Source organism: Podarcis muralis, chromosome 13 (assembly GCF_964188315.1).
Source record: "Podarcis muralis chromosome 13, rPodMur119.hap1.1, whole genome shotgun sequence".
NCBI classification, from domain to species: Eukaryota; Metazoa; Chordata; class Lepidosauria; order Squamata; family Lacertidae; genus Podarcis; species Podarcis muralis.
In genome coordinates this window covers 54,568,828-54,595,897 of record NC_135667.1, presented here as the reverse complement: position 1 = coordinate 54,595,897, position 27,070 = coordinate 54,568,828, and the positions used below count along the sequence as shown (strand labels likewise).

The window sequence follows — 27,070 nt, the reverse complement described above, 5'->3', positions numbered from 1 at the left end:
AAGAATTGAAATGGATAAATAATATAAAGGCTGAGTTGAATTGCAAGTAGGATCTTGTTTATTGTTAGCATTATTGGTGTCATTATTGTTGTAGTTGTTAAATATATTGGATATTGCAATAGGTTATGCTTAATTAATTATATATTGAGCAGTCTACTTGCTTTAATTGTTCTTTTGTATAATTTGGAGTTGGCCCCTGGCTAAGCAGTGAAGTTTTTATTATGTATTTCTTTGTTTTTTTTTATCTTGTCTGTTTATGTTGTGAACCGCCCTGAGATCTATGGAGGAAGGGTAGTATGCAAATTTAATAAATCATAATGAATAATGATAAAGACTTTGAGATCCAATAATACAACTTGTAATCCTCCTGCACTTAAACTATGTGGCCAGTCCTTTATCTGGATTGAAGGGCTAAAGACAGGCATCGCCAGGTCAGTTCATGTGATGGCTAAATACATTGTTCTAATGTATTTTTAGCGATAAAGGCCTAATTGAATCTTTCAGCACTGAAAAAACCATTTGGGTCCCAGATCTACTATCCTGAATCAAGCGCTCCCTGTATGAATGCTTCTCATTGCAGGCTTAGCCCCCATATTTGTGTTTAACACTTGGAACATCTTTATTTCCTGCACATTTAAGTGACTTCCTTGTCTTAGAAATGTTTCTAAGCCACTGTGGGTTACACTGTCAGTTAAGTGTTCGTGTATGCAAGTTGTCTGTTCCGATGGGAGTTAATGGAAACTACCCTGCGTGGAACTGTAATTTCCAAGTGAGGAGTAGCAATGCATTCAGTATACGTCAAACTATTTTGACATGTTACAGCTATGTGCAAATCTCCTTTCAGCATACTTTCAGCATACACACAATTTCCTTTTAGGCAGAAAAAGCTTTTTTTTTTTTAATCTGTTTGCATATTTACTAACCCGCTGGTCCTTTTGAAAGTGAAGCTAGAGGCAGCACAGCAGAATACGATTTTTCACAATTTTTATTGTGTTGCAGGCATAATTCTATACCCAGTCTTACTATTCCTCGGGCTATAGAGCTTTACATATTCTGCTTACAGAAAATCCCGGCAAACACAACTGCTGTACTATCTTCAGTTTTCTTCCATTCTGCAATGAAAAACTTTACTTGAAAGAGAGATTATTTTAATTTGCTGGTTTCCTCTCTTCCTCTAATGCAATATTATCTTGTTTTAAAAGTCCATTACTTGGGTTTTATTATTAGCAGACAAAAATACAGAATTAGGTTCCATTACATGAAGGCTTAACCTTCATGAAGAGCACTCGGAGCGAGCCAGGCGTCATCAATATTTAACAGCTGTTGTTATGAGGCATTTCTTGGGGGAATGTGGGCTCTCTGCTCGCACGCAAGGGCTTAAACGAGAGCCAGGCCACTGTCAGTTGCATGGAAAGATTGACAGTCTGTTCTCATAGCGTGACAGCAAAGCCTTGGTTACTCAGCGCAATTCTTTTATACCAAAGGCATGTTTTCCCCCTGGTGTTTCTGGAAAAAAACAAAACAAAAAAACACACAGCTCTGTTGGGGAGGAGGGGAAGGAAGCAGAGGGTGGGGTTTTCAATTGCGGAGGTGGCTGAGTGCCCAGCAGTTGCTCACATCCAGGGAAGATACATTGGCAAGCTCTCATCACGCAACCTGCAGAACGCTTGGAGTTGCTTATTGGAAGATGGTACCTCCTCGTGGAAATATAAAGCTCAAATGGGAGAGCAATTTTGGCTTGTTTTAAGGGGCAAGTATTCAAAAGAGAGGGACGCGGGTGGCGCTGTGGGTTAAACCACAGAGCCTAGGACTTGCCGATCAGAAGGTCGGCGGTTCGAATCCCCGCGACGGGGTGAGCTCCCGTTGCTCGGTCCCTGCTCCTGCCAACCTAGCAGTTCGAAAGCACGAAGTGCAAGTAGATAAATAGGTACCGCTCTGGCGGGAAGGTAAGCGGCATTTCCGTCTGCTGCTCTGGTCCTCCAGAAGCGGCTTAGTCATGCCGGCTCCCTCGGCCAGTAAAGTGAGATGAGCGCCGCAACCCCAGAGTCGGTCACAACTGGACCTAACGGCCAGGGGTTTCAAAAGAGAAGGTTGTATTTTGCTAAATGTCTGGCTGTGCATCTGAAATACCAAAGAACAGAAACATTCAAAGCTTCTCCCAAGGGGAAAAAAGGAGAGGGAGAGACATTTACATGGGGGAGGAAAAGGCACTGCATTACTGCTGGCGTTGTTGAGCCTGACACTGTTAGACACCACAACCCTTTATATATCATGCTGTGGGTGCTGTGGGTGCAACAGCTGTCAAAAGAGCCAGCCCCGTGTCTGGCTGAGCAACCAGCCGCAGCCATGGGAGCTGCCACAGAGCTTAGGGTGGAGCCACAGGAGCCACGGAGGCAAAGGACACCCTCCCCAGGAGCACCGTGAGAACAGCAACGAGGGGAACACAAGACAGGCCGCCTCATATCCCCATCTGCCTTGTGTCGCCCTGCCAACACAAAGTGCAGGCTGGCTCTTTCTCATTGTGAACCAGGTGTTTGTGGTCCTGCAGGCTATTGAGGACTGATAATTTGGATTAAAGGTAAAGGTAGAACCAGAGCAGCGCACAGAAACGGCGTTTACCATCCCGCTGGAGCTGTACCTATTTATCTACTTGCACTTTGACGTGCTTTCAAACTGCTAGGTTGGCAGGAGCAGGGACCGAGCAACGGGAGCTCACCCCGTCGTGGGGATTTGAACCGCCGACCTTCTGATCGGCAAGTCCTAGGCTCTGTGGTTTAACCCACAGCGCCACCCGCGTCCCTGATAATTTGGATTAGTTTGTTACTAATTATTAGTTTTAGTTATTACTATTAGTTATTAGTTTCTTACAATAAAAATCTGGTTGCTGTTGTTGTTTTAAACATTGCCACTTATGTTAAATATGTACCGATTCATCCTTTCCAACAGCTGTTCAGGAGAAGTGTTTGAAAAAGCACGCAGGTCATGAAATAAAGGAAGTTGGCATGCTCAAGGAGCCTGCCATACCAGAAGGTGGATTCTTACTGGAGGTGAGTGATAGACAGCGTTTCTTGAACTTCTGAAACACAGAGCGGCAAATAAGACTGCTAAAGCTCCAACCTCTCATACATTTTTACCAACCCGATCGCCAACATTTACTTACGTTAGTGATGGCCTGAAAGAAAAAAACAAATCCAGCTTTTCTAAGATGCATGTAGCTTTCTGTTTGTAGTAGATTCCTACCCATCACAGGAAAACAGGTGAGTGACTGGCATGTTGCAGTTTTTGTGGCTTTCATTCAAAAGTAAATTTCTGTGTCCCTCAGACAAATCTTCAGCTGGGGCTGCCATCTGGTGGAGCTGACTGCCAGGGTGAATGGTCAGTGCACAAGTACAGGTTACTCTCTGCCTGGAAAGAGTGGTGCAAAAGAGAACCATTAACAAGCCCTTAGTGAAGAACCATAAGCCCGAAAGGGAACAGAGCGACTCATGACCAAGTCGGTCATTGGGAGTAAAGGACTCCTCAAGGGCAAAATGAAATACTTGCAGCTGGTCCTGGGAAAGGTCTGTGAGACCACACTATATAAGCCTTCAGAAGAGGTGCTGTAGCTGCTGAAACAACATGCATCTTTCAGCTCCCCTGAGTCACTTTACTTGCCATACCTGTTGACTGACCTCTTGTACAGGAGCTCAGTCCCTTGTCTCCTCACTGTAAAATGGATCCAACACACACAGAGCTGTGTGCCCTAGTACAAATGGAAGGCCATTTCTCTAGCCTGTCTGCCTTTCCCATCTCTATGTTTACAAGCCCACATCCTTGTGAAAGAAATAACAGGGATGTGTGTTCTGTTTCCAAATTCTGAAAATAGCCATTTGGAAAATAGGCCCACCCTAATGGGCAGAAAAAGGGCAATGTGCTCATAAATGAAGCTGTTCCAGATAAACTAAAAGTTCAGGGTCTAAAAATGTAGTACCATGTTGCGTGACTTGAAAATATGTCAAAGCAAGGCATGTTTCAAGGCTTTAATGGTTTATGCTTTGGTAGCTATAGCAACTTCCTTGCTGGAGATTGCAATACAGTCCACTCTTATTTATTTCAAGTAACAATAGTAAGAGAAATAAATGTGGCTATGGAGTTCGCTTAAAAAAACAACAACAACCTTTTACTAACTGTGACCTTGACCAAGACGTCTTTGAAGTACTTCTTGGCAGACTTTCAGATAAAGCACTGGAAGAAAATACACTCTTTATTATAAAAGCTGTTGCCAAGAGAGGTTAGGGCTACCTCACAATATTTGTCTGCATTAATGTTTCTAAAACACGCTTCTTGCAAGAAAATGATAACTTTAATCTGACAAATACTTTGAACATTAAACTTACTGTGAACGGTGATGGACTAATCGTTAAGTAGCACTTTGTGACCATGTAATTAGATCTACACATTGAGCAAAGAAAACAGAGTACATTTTCGAGCCGTGTACTTTTTTTCTCGGGGGGGGGGGGGAGAGAAAATGATTCTGTTCCTTCTGCAAAATTTGAGACTTAAAAAAATCCCATTCTATTTTATCATCAACAAATGTTTACAGTGCGTATTTGTTTCAAGTGCTTATCCTAGAATAGAAATTTTGCCTGTACAGTAATTGAATCCATATGGATATACAACATGCTGTCATTTATTCTCATAGACTAAAGAGTAGCATTGTTTATTTGTAAGTCTCCTTGGTACTATAAACATCATTTTTTAAAAAGGATTCTAAAAACATTTTAGAAGCCAGCTAGGCTGTTTTATTAACAAAACAAATATAGGATTCATAGCACATTGATAAGAGTTTTGATCATACAGTATTTGTTTTCCCCCTTACAAGTTAGCAGCCGGATTATCAGGTCCCAATCTGGGAACTGGAAAGGGCTAGAGTTGACTATATCAGAGTTTGGCTGTATTACCTCTTATTTTTTCAGACCATTCAAGGTATGGGGCAAGTTACAGAGCAACAAACAGTGGTGCCCCGCAAGACGAATGCCTCGCAAGACGAAAAACTCGCTAGACGAAAGGGTTTACCGTTTTTTTAGTTGTTCCGCAAGACGAAACGTCTTGCGAGTTCTTGCGAGTTTGTTTCCTTTTTCTTAAAGCCGCTAAGCCGTTAATAGCCGCTAAGCCGCTTAGCTGCTAATAGCCGTGCTTCGCAAGACGAAAAAACCGCAAGACGAAGAGACTCGCGGAACGGATTAATTTCGTCTTGCGAGGCACCACTGTAAGATCCTAAAATACCAGTTCCAGGGAGCTTGCATGCATAGGGCTGGTTCACACTTGACCCATGCCTAGGAAACATGCGTCTGACTGGTTTTCCACATGCCATGTTCTTTCTAGGCACAGATCCCCATATTTTTTTTGCACTAAATTGCAGCAAATGTCAGTCTGGAGAAAAACTGGTAAACAGTGGGTTTTCCCAGTGGGGAAAATGGAAGTGTGGGTGAGCCCTTAGTGTTGATCTGCATTCTGGAAGAAAATCCCAAGGAACCACTGCACATAATATTTCCTAAAAGAGGTTACAGGAGAAAGACAGTACAAGTTGAATGCAAAAGGAATAGTCTTTGTGGAGCTTGAAGGCAGGGGCGTCTCTGCAGGGTAAACATTGCAGACTCTGGAAAACAAGGATCAAGAGGGAAGCAGCTCAGAGCAGAACAAGAAGCTTCTTTGTGGCTCTGGCACCTTCTTGGCTCTTGCCATAGAATATTGTATGCCATTGATTAGCAAATGTCATCCAGGATCTCAAAAGCCTGATGAAATATGGAGGCACAAGCATTATCAAGTTCACTTTTCCCTTATGGGGTATCCAAGAGCCCATATAGAGTCCTTACATAGGTTCCCTATTGGTAGGAGAAAATAACAGAGGCCAACCAGAGAATATTGAGAAGCAAAGCAGCTAGTAAGCTTGATCTTTATTGATCTGTTGCAACAGGGTACTCCCTCACACGCAGGAGAGGAGGAGGACCCCGAAAGATGGTGTGCAAGACCTTATAAAGACTTTTGAAATTCCCATTCTCTAGATCAAGACCACCCCCAGAAAGATTACACATACATCACAGAAGGGGTGTAACCTAAGACCACCCCCCAGATACATCCCACCTACATCACAGAAATTTAAATGTTGTTTTTCTCCTGTCACAGTTTATCTCCTGTCTGGCAAGTTACTTGATTGGATTGCCTGGGGAGCCTGGCCATTCTTTTGTAGTGGTAAAATACTTATTTCCTGGGCCAGGTCACAGGCTCACACCTTATTCAAACAGACATATCCTTGAGACAGGATTTGTGAGGAAAGAGACAATGGGGAGGCTTTTCCAGTTTAACCTTGCAGAGAAAGGATTTGGTCAGTTTAGGAATCAAAATGGTTCCAGGTTGGTCTTCCTGTGTTGATCTATGTATGTGCAGTTATGAACATTACCATATATCTAAGACCATAAGATTCCTATCACAACTGAAATGCTCCCAGTCCAGAGGGTCTGGATCATACAGTTTGTTGTACCATACCACACAGTGATTTATAACTAGATTTTTCAAGGAAAGCCCATAGTTAGAGCATCCTGCTGAACTAAGGTAATTTAGAGATATATATTTTAATAATAATAATAATAATAATAATAATAATAATAATAATAATAATAATTTATTTATATCCCGCCCATCTGGCTGAGTTTCCCCAGCCACTCTGGGCGGCTTCCAATCAAGTGTTAAAAACAATACAGCGTTACATATTAAAAACTGCATGAAGACATCTTCTCTGTAAAGATCACATTTCATCACCCTTGTCTCCTTTGAGGGGAAGGCTGTGATGATGATGATGATGATGATGATGATGATAGTAATAATCAGTGTTTTCTTTTTCTTTAAAAAAATGTTTAGGGGTACTCTCATTTTGACTGAAGAAAATCACCATTTTATAGTTCAAATTGGGAAAAATAAATACAGTAAATGGACAAAAGTACAAAGATTTACAAAATGTTTAGGGGTATGCTTTCCCCTGTAAAAAAGCACTGGTAATAATATTACCCAACCACCCCAAAAAAATCCTTATTATTTACCATGTGTGTATATTCACTATTTGGCAGGTTAAGAAAAAACATGACACCTGTAATGAATAAGTAAAATATATTTCTGGCCATTTTGTTTCATCATTTCTTCCTTTGCTTTTCTTCTTCCATAGTCACTGAGTGGTTTTGTTCTGGTGGTGAGTGCTGATGGAATGATATTCTATGCATCACCAACAATTGTGGATTATCTAGGATTTCACCAGGTAAGGGGATTAAATTAAATATGTGGAGTCTTACATATTTTGCTGTATTTGTATTCAGTCTTCCATTTTGCTCCATTTTTTGGGTCAAAAACTCTAAAAATCACACCAGTACTTCATATCCCTTTATAAACATACACCAAGAAGAATCCGTATACAGTCTCAAAATGGTATTGTGTGTTAAAGGAACTCTGATTATAGTATGTCCACCCAAATAGCATTCAGTTGCCCACAGTGTTGGGCTCACTTACACACAAATTGTTGTCCTTTGGGCTCAAAACCTCCCCTCGTTGCCCCTTGTTCCAGGCCATAATAGCAATTTAAATGCCGTAGGTTGGAGTGAAATGGAGGGACTGATTCTTTCCTATGAGAAAAGGTATTAGCTTTCCAAAAAGAAACAAACCCCAAAACTTATTTGTGCTGTATTTTTAAAAATGCGAGTGATCAGATGCCAAAGACAGTATGAATGTAATCAAATATTACTATTTTAGACTGATGTAATGCATCAAAATATATATGATTACGTTCATGTGGATGACCGGCAGGATTTCTGCAAACAACTACACTGGGCCATGAATCCGCCACAACTCATTTCTGGACAACATATGCCAACGGAGACAGGTATGTTTGGTTAACAGTCTGTCAATACAAGTAGATACCTGCAAGATAATGGTGTGGAGGGAAAGAGGGAGAAATGGGGCAGAGGTGGGGAGATCGTTCCTTATCTCATTTACCCACCCACTTGCCATTGGTCACGCTTTGCCCTCTCTCTGCTTCCATTTTGCTTTGCTCCACCCCCCGTCCTCTGCTCTATGCACTGCTACTCTTCCCTGCCATCTCAGTCTCTGATTCCCACCTTTCAGTAAAAATACAGGCAGCCCCGCCCCCAAGAATCCTGGGAACTGTAGTTTAAGGGTACTGGGAATTGTAGTTCTAAGAGGGGTAAACTAGTTCCCAAAGTTCTTTTAAATGATTGTGGTGTGGTTGTGAGTTCTCTATCTTTCTCCCTCACTCACTCTCCCGGACGCACCCTTCCTCGGATGCGTGCCTGTTTTATCTGTTGTCATTGTTGGAACTGTAACTTTCGTTTCACAATTTTTAGGAGAAGAATTCATCCTTAATGAAATGTTTAAAGCACAGGAGGGTAACAGTACGCCATCAGACTTTTCATCCTTTTTAACTCGGTGCTTCACTTGTCGAATTCGCTGTCTTTTAGACAGTACTTCTGGCTTCCGTGTAAGTAAATCATACGTGTTATTAGTTCATTTCAAAACAATGACATGTGTCAAATGTAGAAATCTTGAAACAGAGCATTTTTTATAAAGGCATCCCCCCCCCCCTTTATGCATGTTCTACTCGTGCGCAACTTCGTTTACATGCAGTGCCAGGAAATAAGTAAATAATCCAATTCATACCTGGAAATGTCCTCATGGCTCGCATGCAGACCCTCCCTGGAGCCTAAAGAGGATGGGAGTGAGGGTGGATGAAGCCCTGAAGCGACTGGAGGCGCAGCAGGGCTTTCTTTACACTGTTCAGCCTCCTTGACTAACAACTTTCCTGAGCATCCTCCAGCCTCCTGCCAGCTCCAGAGCTTCAATCCTAGTTGTGGATACAGTGGTGCCTCGCAAGACGAAATTAATCCGTTCCGCGAGTCTCTTCGTCTTGTGGTTTTTTCGTCTTGCGAAGCATGGCTATTAGTGGCTATTAGCTGCTTAGCGGCTATTAACGGCTTAGCGGCTATTAACGGCTTAGCGGCTTTAAGAAAAAGGAAACAAACTCGCAAGAACTCGCAAGACGTTTCGTCTTGCGAAGCAAGTCCATAGGGAAATTCGTCTTGCGGAACGACTCAAAAAACGAAAAACCCTTTCATCTAGCAAGTTTTTCGTCTTGCGAGGCATTCGTCTTGCGGGGCACCACTGTATTTTGGGATACATAATTTTTGATCTGGATTGGAGAGAGCGGCAGGTGGGATGTTTAGGCGGTGCTCCCCACTTTACGCAATTTTCGCTTATGCCCACGGGGGCCTGGAACATAACCCCCATGTAAGTTTCAATTATTTTCCTAAAGTATTGCTGCTGCAGCATTGCAGTAAAGGGGTGCAATATCGCAACTACAATGCCTACACCTCAGGAGGGAACTATATGACAGGCGAGAAATGGGAGAGTTAAAGATTGCTTCCCTCCCCTTTCTGCTGCTGGAAGTCTTCCATCAGTGGAACAGGATCACTGGATACAACCATTCACAGCTGATGGTGTGCATGAGGTTCTCTTGCACAAAAATGGCTTTTCTGGTTCCACACAGGAAGCTGCCTTCTACTGACCACAGTGGGGGGCAGTTTCTGTGCAGGGTTTCAGACAAGGGTCTCCTAGCATTAGCTGGTGACGCCAGGGATTGAGCTCAGAAACATTTGATTGCAACTCACATCCTCTGCCAGGGAGCCATGGCGCTTCTGCAGGTTTTTGGATGCAATTTTTCTGAGAACCAAAGTGGTGGCAGCTGTTTCTGCACAGCTGGATCTCAGAATGACTCTTAAGGAGAAGCCAGGTGGGTCAGATTTCTTACTTTTTAAAGCACATTTCCGCTCTCGCACTTTCATGTGTCTCAGGATAGAATAAGTGGAGTTTTTCACATCTCAACTCATAGAATTGTAGAGTTACTTCCTTCCTTGTGAGCTGGGCAAATGAGAGGAAGACCAACCCAGAGAAACCTAGCGACTTCACAGCTAAACAGTTATTGAAGCCCAACTCATCCCAAAGTCTTACACTCCATCTGATACACCTCACTAGATCGTGATATGATTCCTTGCCACATCACAGTTGTCTCCACTGTGTTATCCATGTGGATCTTCTCAAGGTAGTGGTAAGGATTCTAGCTACATCCAAGTGACTATGGCAACGTATGACTCTCCCCAATGATAGGAACCAAGCAAGCAGAGTCAGAACATTACAATTTGATGTGGTTTACACATTTCAAATGGTTTTTTTGTGGAACAATGCTTGCCAACTTTCTCCTGTGTTTTTCCTGTTTTCCAGGCGATGCACTTTCAAGGCAAACTGAAATTTCTCTTTGGGCAGAAAAAGAAGTCACCCTCAGGAGCAATATTACACCCTCAGCTGTCCTTATTCTGCATAGTGGTGCCACTTCTGCTTCCTTCTGTGGCTGACATGAAGCTAAAAAGCCTTTTTGTGAAATCAAAATGCAGATCTGATCAAGGAGCCGCAACAGATGCAAAGCAAGTACAAATGCACCTTGAGACTTCCTATTAGTATTTGTCATAACCCCAGACCCTAAGTTCTCAAAGTGCCTGAGCAATAGAAGCTCAGAGCAGGGGGTAGATCCACTCCACAGCGTGGTGGGGGCAAAGAGGAAGGCAGGTAACAGTTGGTGACGCCAAGGCTAAAAATGGGCAAAGCACTGTAAAGCTACAGTCCTGTGTATGCACACATTGTTTCAGATATATTGAATTTTCTCCTCTGTCTATGCTGAATACTACCACTCAAATCACTCATGATCTGGCAAATGCTGCACTGACAACCTGCCAGGAAATAACGTCAATACAATACCTGTCAAACGAGTAGCATCTTGCATTCCATCAATACTTTTTGTCCTGTAATGGGATAAAGGGACATGCCCAAACATATAATGGCACTACAGTACTTGAAACCTATTCTGTAGCATTCTAAGAATGATTAATCCAGTCATATGACTTCTGCTACGAACCCAAGTAAGATAATGGATGTATTGATGTGCAAACTCTTTCAATATGGAATTCAGAAGTTGCTTTGAAGTGCTTTTTTGTGGCATTTATTATGACAGTGGCATGCGTGCATACCCATAGTGTAATTTATAAAAACGTTTTGGTTTTATTTAATCTTTTCAGCTCAAAGGCTATTTCTGAACAGTATATGACTGATCTTCATAGAAGGAATGCTTTCCAAGAAGGTATCATTTTCACCAGTGGTTTTTAAAATCATTATTCTGCATTTATCCATGTAATAACTTTATGTGGTGTTTGCTTGAATTTTTCTTTCCTCTCAAGGTAAAACTTCCCCATTTTTTTTGCAATTGCTATTGTGGCTGAGGTTGCTGATACATAAATGGATTGCAGCAGCTGTCCTCTTGAAACATTTGCCATTCTTTAGCTGTTTACTAATCCATCTAATGGGGACACGGGTAGCGCTGTGGTCTAAACCACACAGCCTAGGGCTTGCCGAACAGAAGGTTGGTGGTTCGAATCCCCGCAACAAGGTGAGCAAGTAGATAAATAGATACCACTCTGGCAGGAAGGTAAACAACGTTTCTGTGTGCTGCTCTGGTTCACCAGAAGCGGCTTAGTCATGCTGGCCACATGACCTGGAAGCTGTACGCTGGCTCCCTTGGCCAATAAAGCGAGATGAGCACCGCAACCCCAGAGTCGGTCACGACTGGACCTAATGGTCAGGGGTCCTTTTACCTTTTTAATCCATCTAATGCAAGCGGAAACCCATGAGATTTCACACAAATGGTGTTATGGGTTCCACCCCCTCAAGAACTGGAGGGCTGCATTTAGCAGTTCACTGGAGGAAGAGGTTGGGGGTGACCAAGTTTCCTCCCCATCTCTAGTCGCAGATTATGCTTTGTCAGCCTGCCAGGCTTTTTCCTTCAAGTTTTTTTGCTTTATTGACTGGTCTGCAGTGTTTGGGCTTTACTGGTTGTGGGGTTTTTTGCCATTTTAAATTAAAATGTCCCAGAGATATAACAGTAAAGGTAAAGGTAAAGGTACCCCTGCCCGTACGGGCCAGTCTTGACAGACTCTGGGGTTGTGCGCCCATCTCACTCAAGAGGCCGAGGGCCAGCGCTGTCCGGAGACACTTCCGGGTCACGTGGCCAGCGTGACAAGCTGCATCTGGCGAGCCAGAGCCGCACACGGAAACGCCGTTTACCTTCCCACCAGTAAGCGGTCCCTATTTATCTACTTGCACCCGGGGGTGCTTTCGAACTGCTAGGTTGGCAGGCGCTGGGACCGAACAACGGGAGCGCACCCCGCTGCGGGGATTCGAACCGCCGACCTTTCGATCGGCAAGCCCTAGGCGCTGAGGCTTTTACCCACAGCGCCACCCGCGTCCCTATAAGTTATAAGTTATAAGTGATATAACAGTAACTTACCCCAAAAATAACTGCCTGCCTTTGCACTAGCTAGCTAGAGGTTTGTGTACAGATTTCACACATTTAGGTGTTGCTATCTAGTTATTCCGGCTGGCTGAACAAGCATATGTAGTGCCGAAACAGTGCAGTTGAAAAGGGTTTAAATCGAAGCAGTGTGCTTTCATGCAATGGTTCTCCCGTACAGTGGTACCTCGGGTTAAGTACTTAATTCATTCCGGAGGTCTGTTCTTAACCTGAAGCACCACTTCAGCTAATGGGGCCTACCGCTGCCGCCGTGCTGCCGGAGCACCATTTCTGTTCTCATCCTGAAGCAAAGTTCTTAACCTGAAGCACTATTTCTGGGTTAGTGGAGTCTAACCTGAAGCGTATGTAACCTGAAGCGTATGTAACCTGAAGCGTATGTAACCTGAGGTACCACTGTATTAGGCAATGACAGACTTATGTTTTCTCTATCCTGAATGAGTGTTCAGTGCTTCATTGAATAGATAGATTGTGTACTTATCAGATGCTAAAGCATTTATAAAGTAGCATACTTAAAATATTTTCCACCAAAAACTTTGTCCCTCAAATTTTATAGGAAAGAATAATAGAGAAAATGGCATTTCTCTGAAGAGACTGCAAGCAAATGAAGACCATTGGGTTTGGATACAGGCCAGTACTCAAGTTCAATACCGAAATGGTTCTTCAGAATACGCCATTGCTCTACAGCAAGCTCCCAAGTAAGTATGCTTAAAACATAAGCATTTCAAAATATAAATATATTGTGTGAGAAGTAAGCTAAGAGGAAAGATTGCTTTTTTCTCGATCTGACCGGTGTAGAAAGTGCAACATTCAGCTAAGGACTCACGGCCAAAGAAATGAATGGAATTAAGGGCACCCAAGTAGCAGTTGCTCATGAGCATGGATGTTTCTGGAGTCAGATAATAATAATTTAATAATAATAATTTATTATTTATACCCCGCCCATCTGGCCAGATTTCTGCAGCCACTGAGTGGATAATGGGAGCTGGCATGCTGGTTGGACAGTGAGTCTGGGCATGGACCCCTGTGCTACTGCAGCATGGGACTCTGTTTCAAGGGAGTTCTTTAGACCACAATGCTATCCACTCCTGTTGCCTCCTAGCTCCTTTCTGGTCCCTGTGCCCATCCATCACAGATCTTCTGTGCCCTATCACCTCCGACTGGTTTCCAGGTGACACCCCCTCCTCATGTGGCTCATGGAAGCTGCAATTCCCATAAGCTCTGACATGCTGTACTTTATACACTAATTTGAAAATACTGTTGCTTACGAGGATAACCTGTAGCACCTCACCAAAAGCATCTGGTACGGCTTCTACTTGCCTAAACAATTGCTGATTTTTGTTGGATCTGCCTTTTAATTTTTAAACAATTCAGGCATATGGAGGTGAGAGTTGAAGTCAGACCAATATTGCTTGGGTTGGCATGTTTCTAAACACAGTTTAGAATTTTATTCTCACTACCAAGGCCTCCCTCTAGTGGTCAGTAATGTCAATATTTGTAATCACATCCTTTCTGATCTGCTTGTGGGCAGACGTCTCAGTGGCCATGAGCAAAGCATTTACCTGTGCAGGTACTCCATACAATTGGAAGCGTGTTTAAAAGGTGCTCACCTCCATGTGCTAGAAGACAGGGGAGCCAGCCATTTTGTGAATGTTTTTGATTCAGTTATTACTTTTGATATATTTTTTTGAAGCTATGTACTCCCTTTCTCCCATGCTGGAGTTCACACCCAGATAGATAGATAGATAGATAGATAGATAGATAGATAGATAGATAGATAGATAGATAGATACATGAGCACTCATACAAACTGCTTGTTAGCTGTTTCCCCTCATAACAAGGCTAGCTCACCTCATTTGCTACATACAAATATTGTTGCTGGATCAAGGGTTTAGTTACCAGGGGCAACCAGAGGTTTTGGTCATACACAATGAGGCTTAAAAAACCTTTTTTTACATACTGTAAGGCCACAGCTGGGGACGCGGGTGGCGCTGTGGGTTAAACCATAGAGCCTAAGGCTTGCCGATCAGAAGGTCAGCGGTTCGAATCCCCGTGATGGGGTGAGCTCCCGTTGCTTGGTCCCTGCTCCTGCCAACCTAGCAGTTCGAAAGCACATCAAGGTGCAAGTAGATAAATAGGTACTGCTCTGGCGGGAAGGTAAATGGCGTTTCCGTGCGCTGCTCTGGTTCGCCAGAAGCGGCTTAGTCATGCTGGCCACATGACCCGGAAGCTTTACGCCGGCTCCCTTGGCCAATAATGAGCGCCGCAACTCCAGAGTTGGCCATGACTGGACCTAATGGTCAGGGGTCCCTTTACCTTTAAGCCCACAACTTATGCATTCAGCTTTACAGGCTTGGGGAAAAAAATTAAAAGGGCCGTGGGCATTCGGGGGGGGGGGGGGACTTGGGGAATCCCACCTGCCATTCAACCCAGTGTGTTTTCACTATACACGATTTTGACTTTAGGCACCCTGGAACGTAATCCCCACATAAATTATGGGTTTACTGTGTAGGCTTATGAGATCTAGTTGGACGGTGGTGTCTCAGGAAGAAACGTGCTCCTGAATACCCATTGCTGGAAATGGCAGGAAGGTGCCAATCAGACATTGCATGTTATATATATTTGACCACCAAACCATACACAGGCATGATTTCTTAAAACTTTATTTTTAAAATTTTAAAACTACAAACATCTATGTAGCGTGAAAGGCAAAACATGATAAGAAAAGTGGAAAAGGAGAGAGAGAGAATGTCGGGGGAAATAGTTTACACAATGATATTAAATTAACATCAAAGAGCTATGTAGAGTTATTTAATCTGCTATTCTCTCATTCCAAAAATGACTTATTGGAGAGGTGCTTTCATTCTTGTCAGGAGTGGGCTGATTATCAGTCTATTGGAGGTGCATTCTGGTGCTTAACAAATAGATTAGCCAGAGAATTAGGCATAAACAGGCATCTAGAGCTGTTGCTCCTCCCTGACACTGAGAGCAAGTTTACCTCCTATCAATGGCAGCCAGCTGCACACACTCTGTCTCGCTTGCCAAAGCCTCATGCTTTGCACAGCCACTTGTAGAGCAAAACGTAAGGAGCCAAATTGGACATCTGGGTAACGGTATGGAAATAAATTGTTAATCTCAGTGATAAAACAGTACATTAAGGGAAGGTCTTCATGCAACCTATAGCTTGTGGGATTTCATTGCTAGAAGATAGGCTGATTCGCTTTGAATAAGGATTTAACATATGGAGGAGACGACTGCCAGTAGCTGTAAGCCCCCATCTCTGTAACTAGAACCCCATGCCAATAAGTTGTATACCTCCAAATGAATAGGGGGTGTTCCTCACCTTCATGCCTTGGCTATGAGCTTCAAGAGTCGTGTGACTGCCGCTGAAGCAGAATGAGGGATTAGAGAAACTTCTGATCCAGCGGAAATTCTTAAATTAGGGAGAAACTTTTTGAAACCTTTTTGCTTCTTCAAAATAAATGTAGGTATATTTAAACACTTTTAACTGATAGTTGGACAAAACCCAAAACTTCCCAGTCAAGTTCTACTTAGAGTAGACGCATTGAAATTAAAAGACCTGTTAGTTACGTTTTTTTCTACCTTTTGCAACTGTGAAACTTGCAGGAAAATGTAAGTTAATATTTAATGGAATTATCCACACACATAAATGAGAGGATACTGCGCAACATACACACTGGTAAATTTATAGCATATAATAAACAATAATGCACCATTCAATCAAAATTGAAAAACAGGCAGCTGGTAGCAGTGATATGCCAATGAATTCTTGCTCTTCTCCATCACCATATTTCACATGTTGCTGGGGGGAAAAGCTTTTATAAGTTTTTTAAAATATATTTTTTCTACCTTTATTGAAAGGGAAGACTGTCATCAGAAGATAGCAAGCAGCACCGCAAACACAAAAAGGAACAGGGAAAACCTTGTACAGATGAAGTATAGCAAGTGGGCCCCAAGGAAAAAAGAGCAGGACAGCATAAAAGTCAAGTTTGAACCTTGTACGGATGACGAAGAATGTTTTATTCAGCAAGAACTTGTCGGTCCTACTGCATCGCTATTCGGTACTCAATACAGTAACAACAGAAATGGCATTTCGACTTCAGTGAATCCATCAAATTACTGTTCTAGAAGTCAGCGTAATGAGACTACATGTTCAAGCAAAACTCCTAGACCTTTCTACAATAGAGACCAACGGCTCTTTAGTTTATCATCAGCCTGTCCTTCTCCCTGGGGTGGCACAGAAAATTGCCAGCCTCATCCAAGCTTGCAGCAGTACACAACACAAAGTTATTCTGGAGAATACATGAAGTTGCAATGTCCATTAGTATCCTCAGAAACTCCGTACAACACGGGGTTGGCTCATAACATCAAAACTGAATATGATTCAGATTCTGAAAATATAGATGCTGTTTCAGCAAGTCGGGTCTGGATTGGTGAAAACAGCACAAGGAAAAAGCAAGCGATCCGTTTTCCTACGAGGGTTCACCTCAAAACAGAACTGGACCTCAGTGAGCACCTGTCTCCTTGCCAAACCCCAAAGCAGTGTGTTTATCCGCCATATAACTGGCAGCCCATTGTGATGCACCATCCCAGCCTCAGCAGAAGTGGACCTGGCAAAGGAGGGCACAGCAAGGAGATAGTTCCTCTGAGCTCCCAAAACTCCGTCTGCGCAGAAGCAATGGAGGCTGCACAAGACACACATTACTGGAATGAATTTTATAATCCCAGTTTAGTAGAAGAGAAGGGGCTGAATAGGCAAGTTCTGAAGATGCAGTGCGAATTTAAAAACCCCAGCTTTATTCAGACAGTCAAACACGAGCCCTTAGAGTCTTCTCGCATGTCTGGCAGAGTACAAACTACTTTTCCTGAAAGCACATTAGCCGGCTCTCAACCTCATAAAATAATGGGATGTGCATTTTCACAACAAATGGTATAGGTGTGCTTCCAAATGTTCACAACTGCCTTGTTAGTGCAGAGATGGGACAGAAGAGGAAGTTTCTCATTAATAGGGCACTCCCCATTACAGGGATTTAAGGCTCTATTTGACATTGTTTTGGGGCAACACAGTGTCCTAGCCATGGTTAGCCCTCCTTAACTTAAGGATAGTGTGTGATAGGTACCCATATATATAGTACCGAACATCCACAAAACATGACAGAGAAGTGGCCTTAATATTCATAAAAGCACTGTACAATATTACTGCAGGCAATTCCCTACTGAAATTGAAGGCCAATTTAAATGTCTGTTTTAAGAAAAAGAAACTGTTTGCATAAAACAACATAGCAGTTAATTTCTCTCTGCCGGTAGTTCTTTAGCTCCCAGGTAGTTCGAGCATCTCTCTTGTGCTATTCAAAAATTAAAAAATTAGTCCCATATGAACAACAGGGATGCAAAAGGCATACTTCTCCATTTCCAGTCTTTTAGGCTCCAAGCAGGAAAAGTTAAAAAAGAGAGAAGGTGAGTATCAGAAGAAACGGAGTCTCTATGGACATAAAGTAACTGGAGATGGGGCATAAGAAGATCTCTAATCTGCTTTTATGGCTGCTGAGAATGTTTGGCTATTATTGTTGCCTCTTAATAAATTGTAATTTGTGTCTGGAACCCCTGATCCTACAGATCAACATATTGCAGTGGCATCAATGGTGATTAGCACTGTTTCTACTCATGCTGCTCAGGAAACCCCAGTTTATTTCCTTCCAGTTGGAAGTGCCTGGTGATTCGATGAATCATGAGGGCAGGTGTTAAGTCCAACTGTTAGCGCTGCTTCAGTTTGTTGGAGTATGCAACCAGCAGACAAAGTTGGGCTCTGGGGGTGGGGCGTGAACGATAATACAGAACTGTAAAACATGATTTAACTTGAATATCTCCTTGCTTGCATTTGTAATGTAATGCTTTGCTTTCCAGTCATATTTTATATGGAATATACAATTGCATCTCTGCAAAGCTTCTAATAGGGACGCGGGTGGCGCTGTGGGTAAAAGCCTCAGCGCCTAGGGCTTGCCGATCGAAAGGTCGGCGGTTCGAATCCCCGCAGCGGGGTGCGCTCCCGTTGCTCGGTCCCAGCGCCTGCCAACCTAGCAGTTCGAAAGCACCCCCGGGTGCAAGTAGATAAATAGGGACCGCTTACTTGCGGGAAGGTAAACAGCGTTTCCGTGTGCGGCTCTGGCTCGCCAGAGCAGTGATGTCACGCTGGCCATGTGACCCGGAAGTGTCTCCGGACAGCGCTGGCCCCCGGCCTATAGAGTGAGATGGGCGCGCAACCCTAGAGTCTGTCAAGACTGGCCCGTACGGGCAGGGGTACCTTTACCTTTACCTTTTAAAGCTTCTAATGGGCGATGTACATTGAATTTAATTAAGTCACTGTAATCAGGATTTTGTTTTTTTTATTTTATAAACCGAAATACTAACACTGGATATTTAATCTAGTCATTCATGTGTCCTGTTGCCTTCCTGAACAAAAAAATATGCTACTAATTTACAGCATAATCTGATCCATAGCTATTCAGAATATTGAGTTCAATGCGTGATGTTCAACTAAGTTTTACTGAGAGTAGATCGATCATAATTAATGAACATGATTAAGTTAGGTCCATTAATTTCAACAAGTCTACTCTCAGTAAAACTTGGTTGAATACCAGCTAATGAGACTTATTCCTTAGGGAGAATCATAATCAAATGTTCACATTCTCTATCAAGAGAATAATGACTTTCATGTTCCCGAAATGTATTAATAGGGGAGAAATTATAGACCATTTTTCACTATGAAGACAATTTCACTACCAAATGAAAATAAGTAGTAACTGTTTATTTGAAGGAGCACAGACTTATAATGCACAATGTAAAGTGATCAACTAATATTTTAGCTTAATCATGCTCACTGTTCATAAAATATATTATCCAGTTGCTCTATGATCTTCATATCTTTAGCATCATTTTTAAGTGATTAAACAGTATTAATATGAATAGAAAAAGTTTGCAAAATAACTGTTTCCGAATAAAGTTTCTATGCTTGGTTTTTATCCTTTAAAATGTTGGTTTGCACATGTAAAAATAGATTATGTGATTTACATATATTACCTCAAATGTCTAATTTGAGCTATTGAACTGATCAGCAAAGGTAAAAGAGGAAGCAACAAAAATAGACTTTGTACTACTATTTTAAGACACTATATTTCTAATTTATTCTATAATATCAGTCCTAGTAGCCTGAAAATATATCAAGCTGAGGCTAAGTAGAATAAATTCATTATTTTGGTATATTCCTCTGGAAAGGAAAAAAGTATGCTCAAAATTACAGCATCCTGCCTGCTTGACAAAACAGTAGCACTATTGAGAGCCTTTTCGTAAAGGTTTGTTACTCTTACAATCTTAAATAATATTACTTACATTTATACTCGGCTGCTGCCTGAAATGTAAAATCCAGCATTTGTTAATAAATATTCTATATTTAAGTGTGGAATTTGTAATATTGTTCAGTATCGCCTAATGTGTGAAGATTCTTCTACAGCGGTACCTCGGTTTTCGAACAGCTTAGTTCACGAACAACTTGGAACCCGAACGCTGCAAAACCGGAAGTAGGTGTTCCATGGCTTTAAAAGAGGATTAGACGACTGAACGGAGGAGAAGGCAGTCAAAGGCTGCTAGTCCTGATGGAGACAACATGCTTCAGAAAAGCCGTTGCAAGAAGTCCCAGGTGGGCAGAGAGCTCTTGGGCTCAAATCCTGCTTGCGGCTTCCCCACTGATATCTGGGTGGCCCCTGGGAGAAGAGGAGGCTGGACCAGGTGAGCCCTTGGCCTGATCCTGCAGGCCCTTCTGGTGTGTTCCTAAGCCAACCCCCCCCCTTCCCCCTGTCCCATTACCTCTGAGACAAGAAGACTTCGTCTGGGCTCCAGTCCCTCTCGGGATGCGGCTGCTGCCAGGCTGAGTCTTTCCCTCCCTGCAAAGGAAACAGAGACATCAGCAGGCGCCTGGCTCCCAGCCACGCTAGCCCCAGTCTGTGGTGGGGAGCTGGGAAGGGGCATTTCCTCCTACCTGATCTTATAAGCTCTCACCACTTGGCCTCCATACGGGTGTCTGGGCTCCGTCTCAGCCGGCCTGGCACAGAAACAGCGGCCAAAATCTCCCTTGTCTCCAGAATAACTCAGGAGGTGCTTTTAATGGGAGGAAACTTTGGCTGCTGCTTCTGCGCCAAGCAAGGCTGGGAAGGAGCCATGCCTGCATGGAGAAGCGATTTCGTGGTCCTGAGTGGCGGTTCTCAAATCAGTCTTATTAGTGTAAGCCTTTTTTCAGAAATGCCTCTACAGCATAAACATGTATACTCAACTTGTAAGGTGTTCTCTCCGCTCCATGCAAAATTTCCCTTCCTCTTACCTGTTCTATTTATATGGTGGCTTTAGCGTCTACCCCCCCCCCAGCCCTGTTTGCTCAGGTTGGCGCCACAACCTCCTGGCACATGTGGGGAATGGATTTCCCATGGAATTAACATACCACAATTTCCAAAATGCCATTTTTATACATGGTGGCCTCCCCTTCTTCACAGCACCACAGCAGCCTCTGTGCCCTGCCTGTCTTAGGACCGGGGAGACAGAAAGGAAAATGAAAACAGAGGCCCCCTATTGTCACAGAGGTTCCATATGGGAAATGCCAGGGAACCCAGAAGTCTAAACTGACGGATCCTGGCTTATGTCTTTCCGCAGGACTCCAGGACCACCCTGGACCCTCAGCCTTTCGCTGTTGCCTCCTTGCGTCAAATTAAGCGAGTCTGAGGAACCTCTTTGTAAAGGGTCACACACAGTGATGCTGTAAACAAATAATACAAAATAAATCTCACTATGTTTCTGCCTCGTGCAAGCTAAAGCCCGCTAGAGACCTTAAAAACCATAGGCTTGAGGAGATTTCACCCCTCCCATATCCAAGAATCTGCTGATGGTCTCTGCTGATTCTCCAGAAAGGAGGGGGCGGTTTCTGCTCTCTACTTATTCCGCTCCAGCCACACATCAAAGTGTCGGGGGGAGAGAGAGAGAGACTGAGTGTTAGAGAGAGATCGTGTGTGTAGATAAGGTTGCTGCTAAGAGCAGCTGCAGACACTCAGTGCAGTTCAGCATTTTCGTATAGACCTCATTTAGCTCTGTATATAGTTGTGTAGTTGTAGATAGAATAAAGAAGTGTATATACAGTGGTGCCCCGCAAGACGAAATTAATTCGTTCCGCAAGTTTTGTCGTCTAGCGAATTTTTCGTCTTGCGAATTATTATTTAGACAAAGGAAACAAAGTCGCGAGACGTTTTCGTCTTGCGAAGCAAGCCCATAGGGAAATTCGTCTTGCGAGGCAACTCGCAAACGGAAAAACCTTTCGTCTAGCGAGTTTTTTGTCTTGCGAGGCATTCGTCTTGCGAGGTACCACTGTAGTTGTAGATAGAATAAAGAAGATATTCTACAGAGCTGCTCTCCGAGTCATTTATGCTCTTCTATACTCTGCTATACTCTGCTGTGCGACGACTGTCTTCTTGTTGGAGTGAATCCGGTTCTCACAACTCTAAGCTGTGAGTCCACAGCACTTTGACCTGTTCCTGTGTAGAAGGTGGTCTCTGGAAGTGCTACCCAGCTCGCCTATCCCAGTCGGGGCTGAAGTGGATGAGTCCAGTTGGTGGCACTGGCTCAAGGGCGATGCTGACAAGGCTGTGTACCCACCATACCTTTGGGGCTCATCCCCACTTCCCCTTGGGTCGTGTGCCCAGCAATCTCAGGTGTGTTAACAGATTTGCTCTTTGCTAGAGCCCCCAGCCTGGTTTGCAAAAGTCAGCCCAGGAATTCCTTGTCTGGCACAGTTGTGCAGCCTGTACTTTCACTGAAATCCCAATTAATCAAAATTCTACTGTTTATCTATTTCAAGGGTTCAGGGGGTAGGTCTCCTGCAAATGTTTAACAGTATTTTTCCTGCACAGTTTTTAATGCTACTATTGTTATGAACTGATGCATGATTATAAAGTAAGTAAAGCTTATTTTTAAAGTTCCCAGGTTGATGCCTCAATTTTTCTTAAGTGGGGCAAAGGGAGGGAAGGAAGCTATCTTCATAGCTGGACTTGCTCAATACAAGGTTTTGCAGCCTGATTCCTATCCTTTTAAGTTTGCTGTCAAGGATGGGATTTTAAAACTCTGTTTTTTAAGGACCAGGTGACAACCCTTCTTCAGGTATACAGCACCCACACTTTTAATGGAGCTCGCAAACGTACTGGGAGCCATCATAGATCCTTTAGGACTGGTGTTATATGGTCCTGGCAGCTGCTCCTAAATTTTTAGTTTTGCTGTCAAACAGATAATTTTTAAACTATTCATCTCACATTTGTGGGTATATGGAGGGATAAATTTCAATTACCATATACTCTCCTTCCTGTTAAAACCCATCCCACACAGAGGCAAGATCCTGAAACCCTGGGAAATTCTCTTTAAAACGGTCTGCAACATATTTAGGAAATGTAGGTTGACATTTGAATGGAATTACCCCATGAGCTCAAGGTTTGATGTGTACGCAGCCTTAGAGTTAAGAAAATAGAGTCCTGGAAAGGCCATGTGGTTCAACCTTGTAAGCAACCAGATATTCACAACAGAAAATATAATCTGGACCACAGCTGAGAACCTGCCAAGCTGACAACATCTGTGGACAAGTCAAACCAGGGAGCCAAGCCACATGTACCTGTAACAGGTAATAATAATAATAACAACAACAAACAACAACAACAATAATAATTCTTTGCCACTTATCTCCTCTGGGGCTCCTGCCTTCAGAGTTCCTTCTCATTATCACTTGTCTCAGCAAGTCTCTCCCCATCATCTGACAGGCATCCCTCTTGCAGGCCACTATAAGGCTTGCTTGCAAAGCAGCACTTTGTGACATCATCTGGCAAACAGGAGCCAGGCTGCTGGGTTGCCAGGCAGCTGAATTAATAAAAATAAAATGGGAGGGGGGTTTCAAAGTGTGCTGGGATGAGGCCACCGTGGGTCAGGCCAGAGGGTTCTGTTGGGGTGTGTGGTTGTGCCTCCCTTGGTTCTGCATCTTGCTCCCCTGCCCCTTCCTTTGGCTGCTTGATGGTAGAGTTGGAAGGGATCCCAAGGGTCATCTAGTCCAACCCCAGACAATGCCAGGATCCTGCCCACTGCCAGCCCTGGCTGGGCTCCAAACTCCAACCATCTCCTTACCAGCCAGATGCACTGACCCCTTGCAATTCTCCATGGGGTGGAGAAAGGGGAGAGAAAACCGTTTGTTCTCTGTCCCTCAGGACATGGATATGAGAGCCACGCCATGCGTCCCTCTCAATATCTCAAGGGCCGTCACAGGGAGGAGGGAGGAAGCTTCTTTTCTCCTGCTCCAGAGGCCCTCAGGACCTGAAGCCATGCCTTCAAGCTAGAAGAAAGGAGATTCCGACTCAACTTCAGGAATAACTTTCTGTCAGCAAGAGCTGTTTGACAGTGGGAAGAAATCCCTCAGTAGACTCGCCTTCCTTGGAGGTTTTTCAGCAGAGGTGGGATGCTCATCTGCCATGGATGCTACAATTCCCAGGATCATTTAGGGGAAGACACCTGCTTTTTAGAACAGAGGAGAACCTGCAGCTCACTTTCCCTAATTTCCTAGGAAGCAGGAACTGGAAGCTTTTGTGCTTCTAACAGGATGACTTGACAGAGCAGGATGTATAAAATATTGCTTCAAAAGTTGGGACTGTTGCAGCTTTAAAGAGCACAGCAGAGTCCTTGCAAGAGGGACTTCTCCACAGCAGGGCAGCCAGCCTTCCCAAGTTGGATTCCAGAATTCTGGTTGAGAGTAATGATTGGAGGGGGCTTGGAAAGGGAGTTTGAATGTTGGGGGGAGAGGCAGTTGAGAGCAGTGGGTTCTAGAAGGGGGCACTTGGTGGGGGACCTGAAGCTGGGCTGGGCAGCTATTCAGCTTAGGATCAGAAGTCCAGTCGCCATCGCCCTCATTTGACAGTGGCCAAAAAGGAACAGAGACGCAGAGAGGGACTGTGAGTCTCCTATGGAGGCCAGGGAATGTGGCAGTCCCATGCCCAGCAAAGAGGGGCTCTGCCAGCTGCCCAGGAACAGGATCCCCCCCCCAAGTGTGAACCTGCTTCTTCAGAGGGAGTACAACTCTAGCCACAGCAGACATTTGTCACCATGATAAACAGGAAATCAGCCCTGAGTGCTCACTGGAAGGACAGATCCTGAAGCTGAGGCTCCAATACTTTGGCCACCTCATGAGAAGAGAAGATTCCCTGGAAAAGACCCTGATGTTGGGAAAGATGGAGGGCACAAGGAGAAGGGGACGACAGAGGAAAAGATGGTTGGATGGTGTTCTCGAAGCTACCAGCATGAGTTTGACCAAACTGTGGGAGGCAGTGGAAGACAGGAGTGCCTGGCGTGCTCTGGTCCAGGGGGTCAAGAAGAGTCGGACACGACTAAACAACATCATTCAGGCCTCGGCGAATGAGAGGCATGAGTATGGCTGCCTGCCCTGCAGCACCTTGCGAAGGGGCAGCGCTGAGGGCACGGCAGGAGTGGGGTCTTGGGCAACGCTCCGCTGAGCTCCGTCCGCGGGAGAAGAGGGCTTGTTCCCTGCGCAGCAATGGGAGACCTTCAGTAGGGGCCCGTTCCTTGGGTAGCGGCGCGTTAATAAACAAGTGCCGAGCGGCCTTCCGAAGTTGTTGCCTCGTGTAGTTATGTGGGAAACTTAAGCGCTGAGGCGAATTCACTCTGGACCTGGTTCAGGGCCACTTCACCATCTTGCTGGTTTCTTCCCAGGCACTGAGCCCAGTCCTTGAAGACATGTGATGGCTCGTGTTTGTGGCAAATTGAGGAGAGCGCCTCTCGCTTCATTGCTGGGCCCTATGCTGCCTGCTTGCATGCCCGGGTGTGCTATCGTTGCAGCATTTGGTCAAACTGCGTTGTTTTGGTGCCACCCTGTGGTCTCCTCACGTCTGCAGCCAACATTAACCACTTCTGTTGTTGTTCAGACCAGGCTTGGCCTTCACCTCCTTTCAGCCCCGGTATCCTCTTTTACCATTTCCTGTAGATGCCACTTCTTCTCCCCACTTTAAAATGCTCCTCAAATTATACATTTTCTGTGAAACTTTTGCCTTAGTCCTACATAAACCAAACTTGAATATGTGTAGCTGTTACCATTATTTACCCCTTTTCTTCTCTCAGTGGAGACTTAGATTATAGGCTCATTGGAACAGAGACTGGTTTTTCTGCTGTTTTACTCTGTAAAGTGCTGTGTCTATATCAGTCATAAAGAATAGCAATCTGCCACCCTCAAGCTTTTGATTTTTATAAAAAATACAACATTTGTCCATTAACAGGATTAAACTGAGTAACAGTCCTTTAAAGTAGCCTTTTGAACAAAGCACTTTCTGCAAAATGAGCACCCACAGTGAAGAGTTTACCAAACTACAGTCTGAATAAATTTCCAAACCAGAATCTGAAAAACAGTTAAGCAAGATATATTATTGTGAGGTGAGTATTTCTCTTGGTAATCTTTCTGCTAGCATTAGTATTATAACATTGTTCAGTTTTTGTAAAAAAAGAAAAATAAGCTGCATATTGAAAAGCTCATTCTAAACAATAAAGCCTGTGATTTAAAACTTATAATTCTCTATTTCATTAATGAAGGGTCAAATTTGTTTATGCAGCCATTAACAGATTCTAGAAAAGATACCTGAGATGGAGGCCAGGTCATACTTGTTCAGCCATAGCAACAACTCCCAAATTTCGACTTGCAATTCCACCACTGATAGCACCAGTACAAAAAATGGCAGTGTAAACCCAAGAAGACATTTGGAAAATACAAAGATTATCATAGTAGAGATGTCTTCAGTGAAATAATGATAGGGGGAAATACCCAAGGTAATTAGCTCAGTTACCAGCATTTTACTGTTTCTCTAGTTGTACTCCAGATGGGTTTGGCTATAGCTCTTTATATAGAGGCAACTGCTATGTACAGCACAATCTCACACGCCCCAACCTTGCCACAAAGAGAGTGTTGCACCACAGATCACAGCAGATTCAATCCAATCCAAATTCATTTAATCTTAAATCAGATACCATGTATGCTTATGTAATCATTTAATCCTGTCTAGACTTTGTATGGCAACAGTACTTCTTTTGAATTCAATAGGACTTAGTGTGGAGTTGCCATGGTTAAAGGTAAAGGTACCCCTGCCCGTACGGGCCACTCTTGACAGACTCTAGGGTTGTGCGCCCATCTCACTCTAGAGGCCGAGGGCCAGCGCTGTCCGGAGACACTTCCGGGTCACGTGGCCAGCGTGACAAAGCTGCATCTGGTGAGCCAGCGCAGCACACGGAAACGCCGTTTACCTTCCCGCCAGTAAGCGGTCCCTATTTATCTACTTGCACCCGGGGGTGCTTTCGAACTGCTAGGTTGGCAGGCGCTGGGACCGAACGACGGGAGCGCACCCCGCCGCGGGGATTTGAACCGCCGACCTTTCGATCGGCAAGTCCTAGGCGCTGAGGCTTTAACCCACAGCGCCACTCGCGTCCCGTATCTGCTTCTGCTTATTTCCAGTCAACTCCAGCTGTAGAAAAGCCTTC

At 44.0% G+C, this 27,070-nt stretch overlaps 1 protein-coding gene across 1 annotated transcript in view; it reads left to right on the top strand.

The window, feature by feature from the left end:
• AHRR (aryl hydrocarbon receptor repressor) overlaps positions 1-18,422 on the top strand; it is a 50,602-nt gene extending 32,180 nt beyond the window's left edge. The window contains exons 4-11 of the mRNA XM_028703845.2: positions 2,947-3,047; positions 7,199-7,288; positions 7,777-7,906; positions 8,388-8,521; positions 10,318-10,517; positions 11,166-11,227; positions 13,008-13,149; positions 16,334-18,422. Coding sequence (XP_028559678.2) covers positions 2,947-3,047; positions 7,199-7,288; positions 7,777-7,906; positions 8,388-8,521; positions 10,318-10,517; positions 11,166-11,227; positions 13,008-13,149; positions 16,334-17,408 — 1,934 coding nt within the window. The 3' untranslated portion in view covers positions 17,409-18,422. The remainder of the gene's footprint in view (positions 1-2,946; positions 3,048-7,198; positions 7,289-7,776; positions 7,907-8,387; positions 8,522-10,317; positions 10,518-11,165; positions 11,228-13,007; positions 13,150-16,333) is intronic.
• Positions 18,423-27,070: the final 8,648 nt, after the last annotated feature.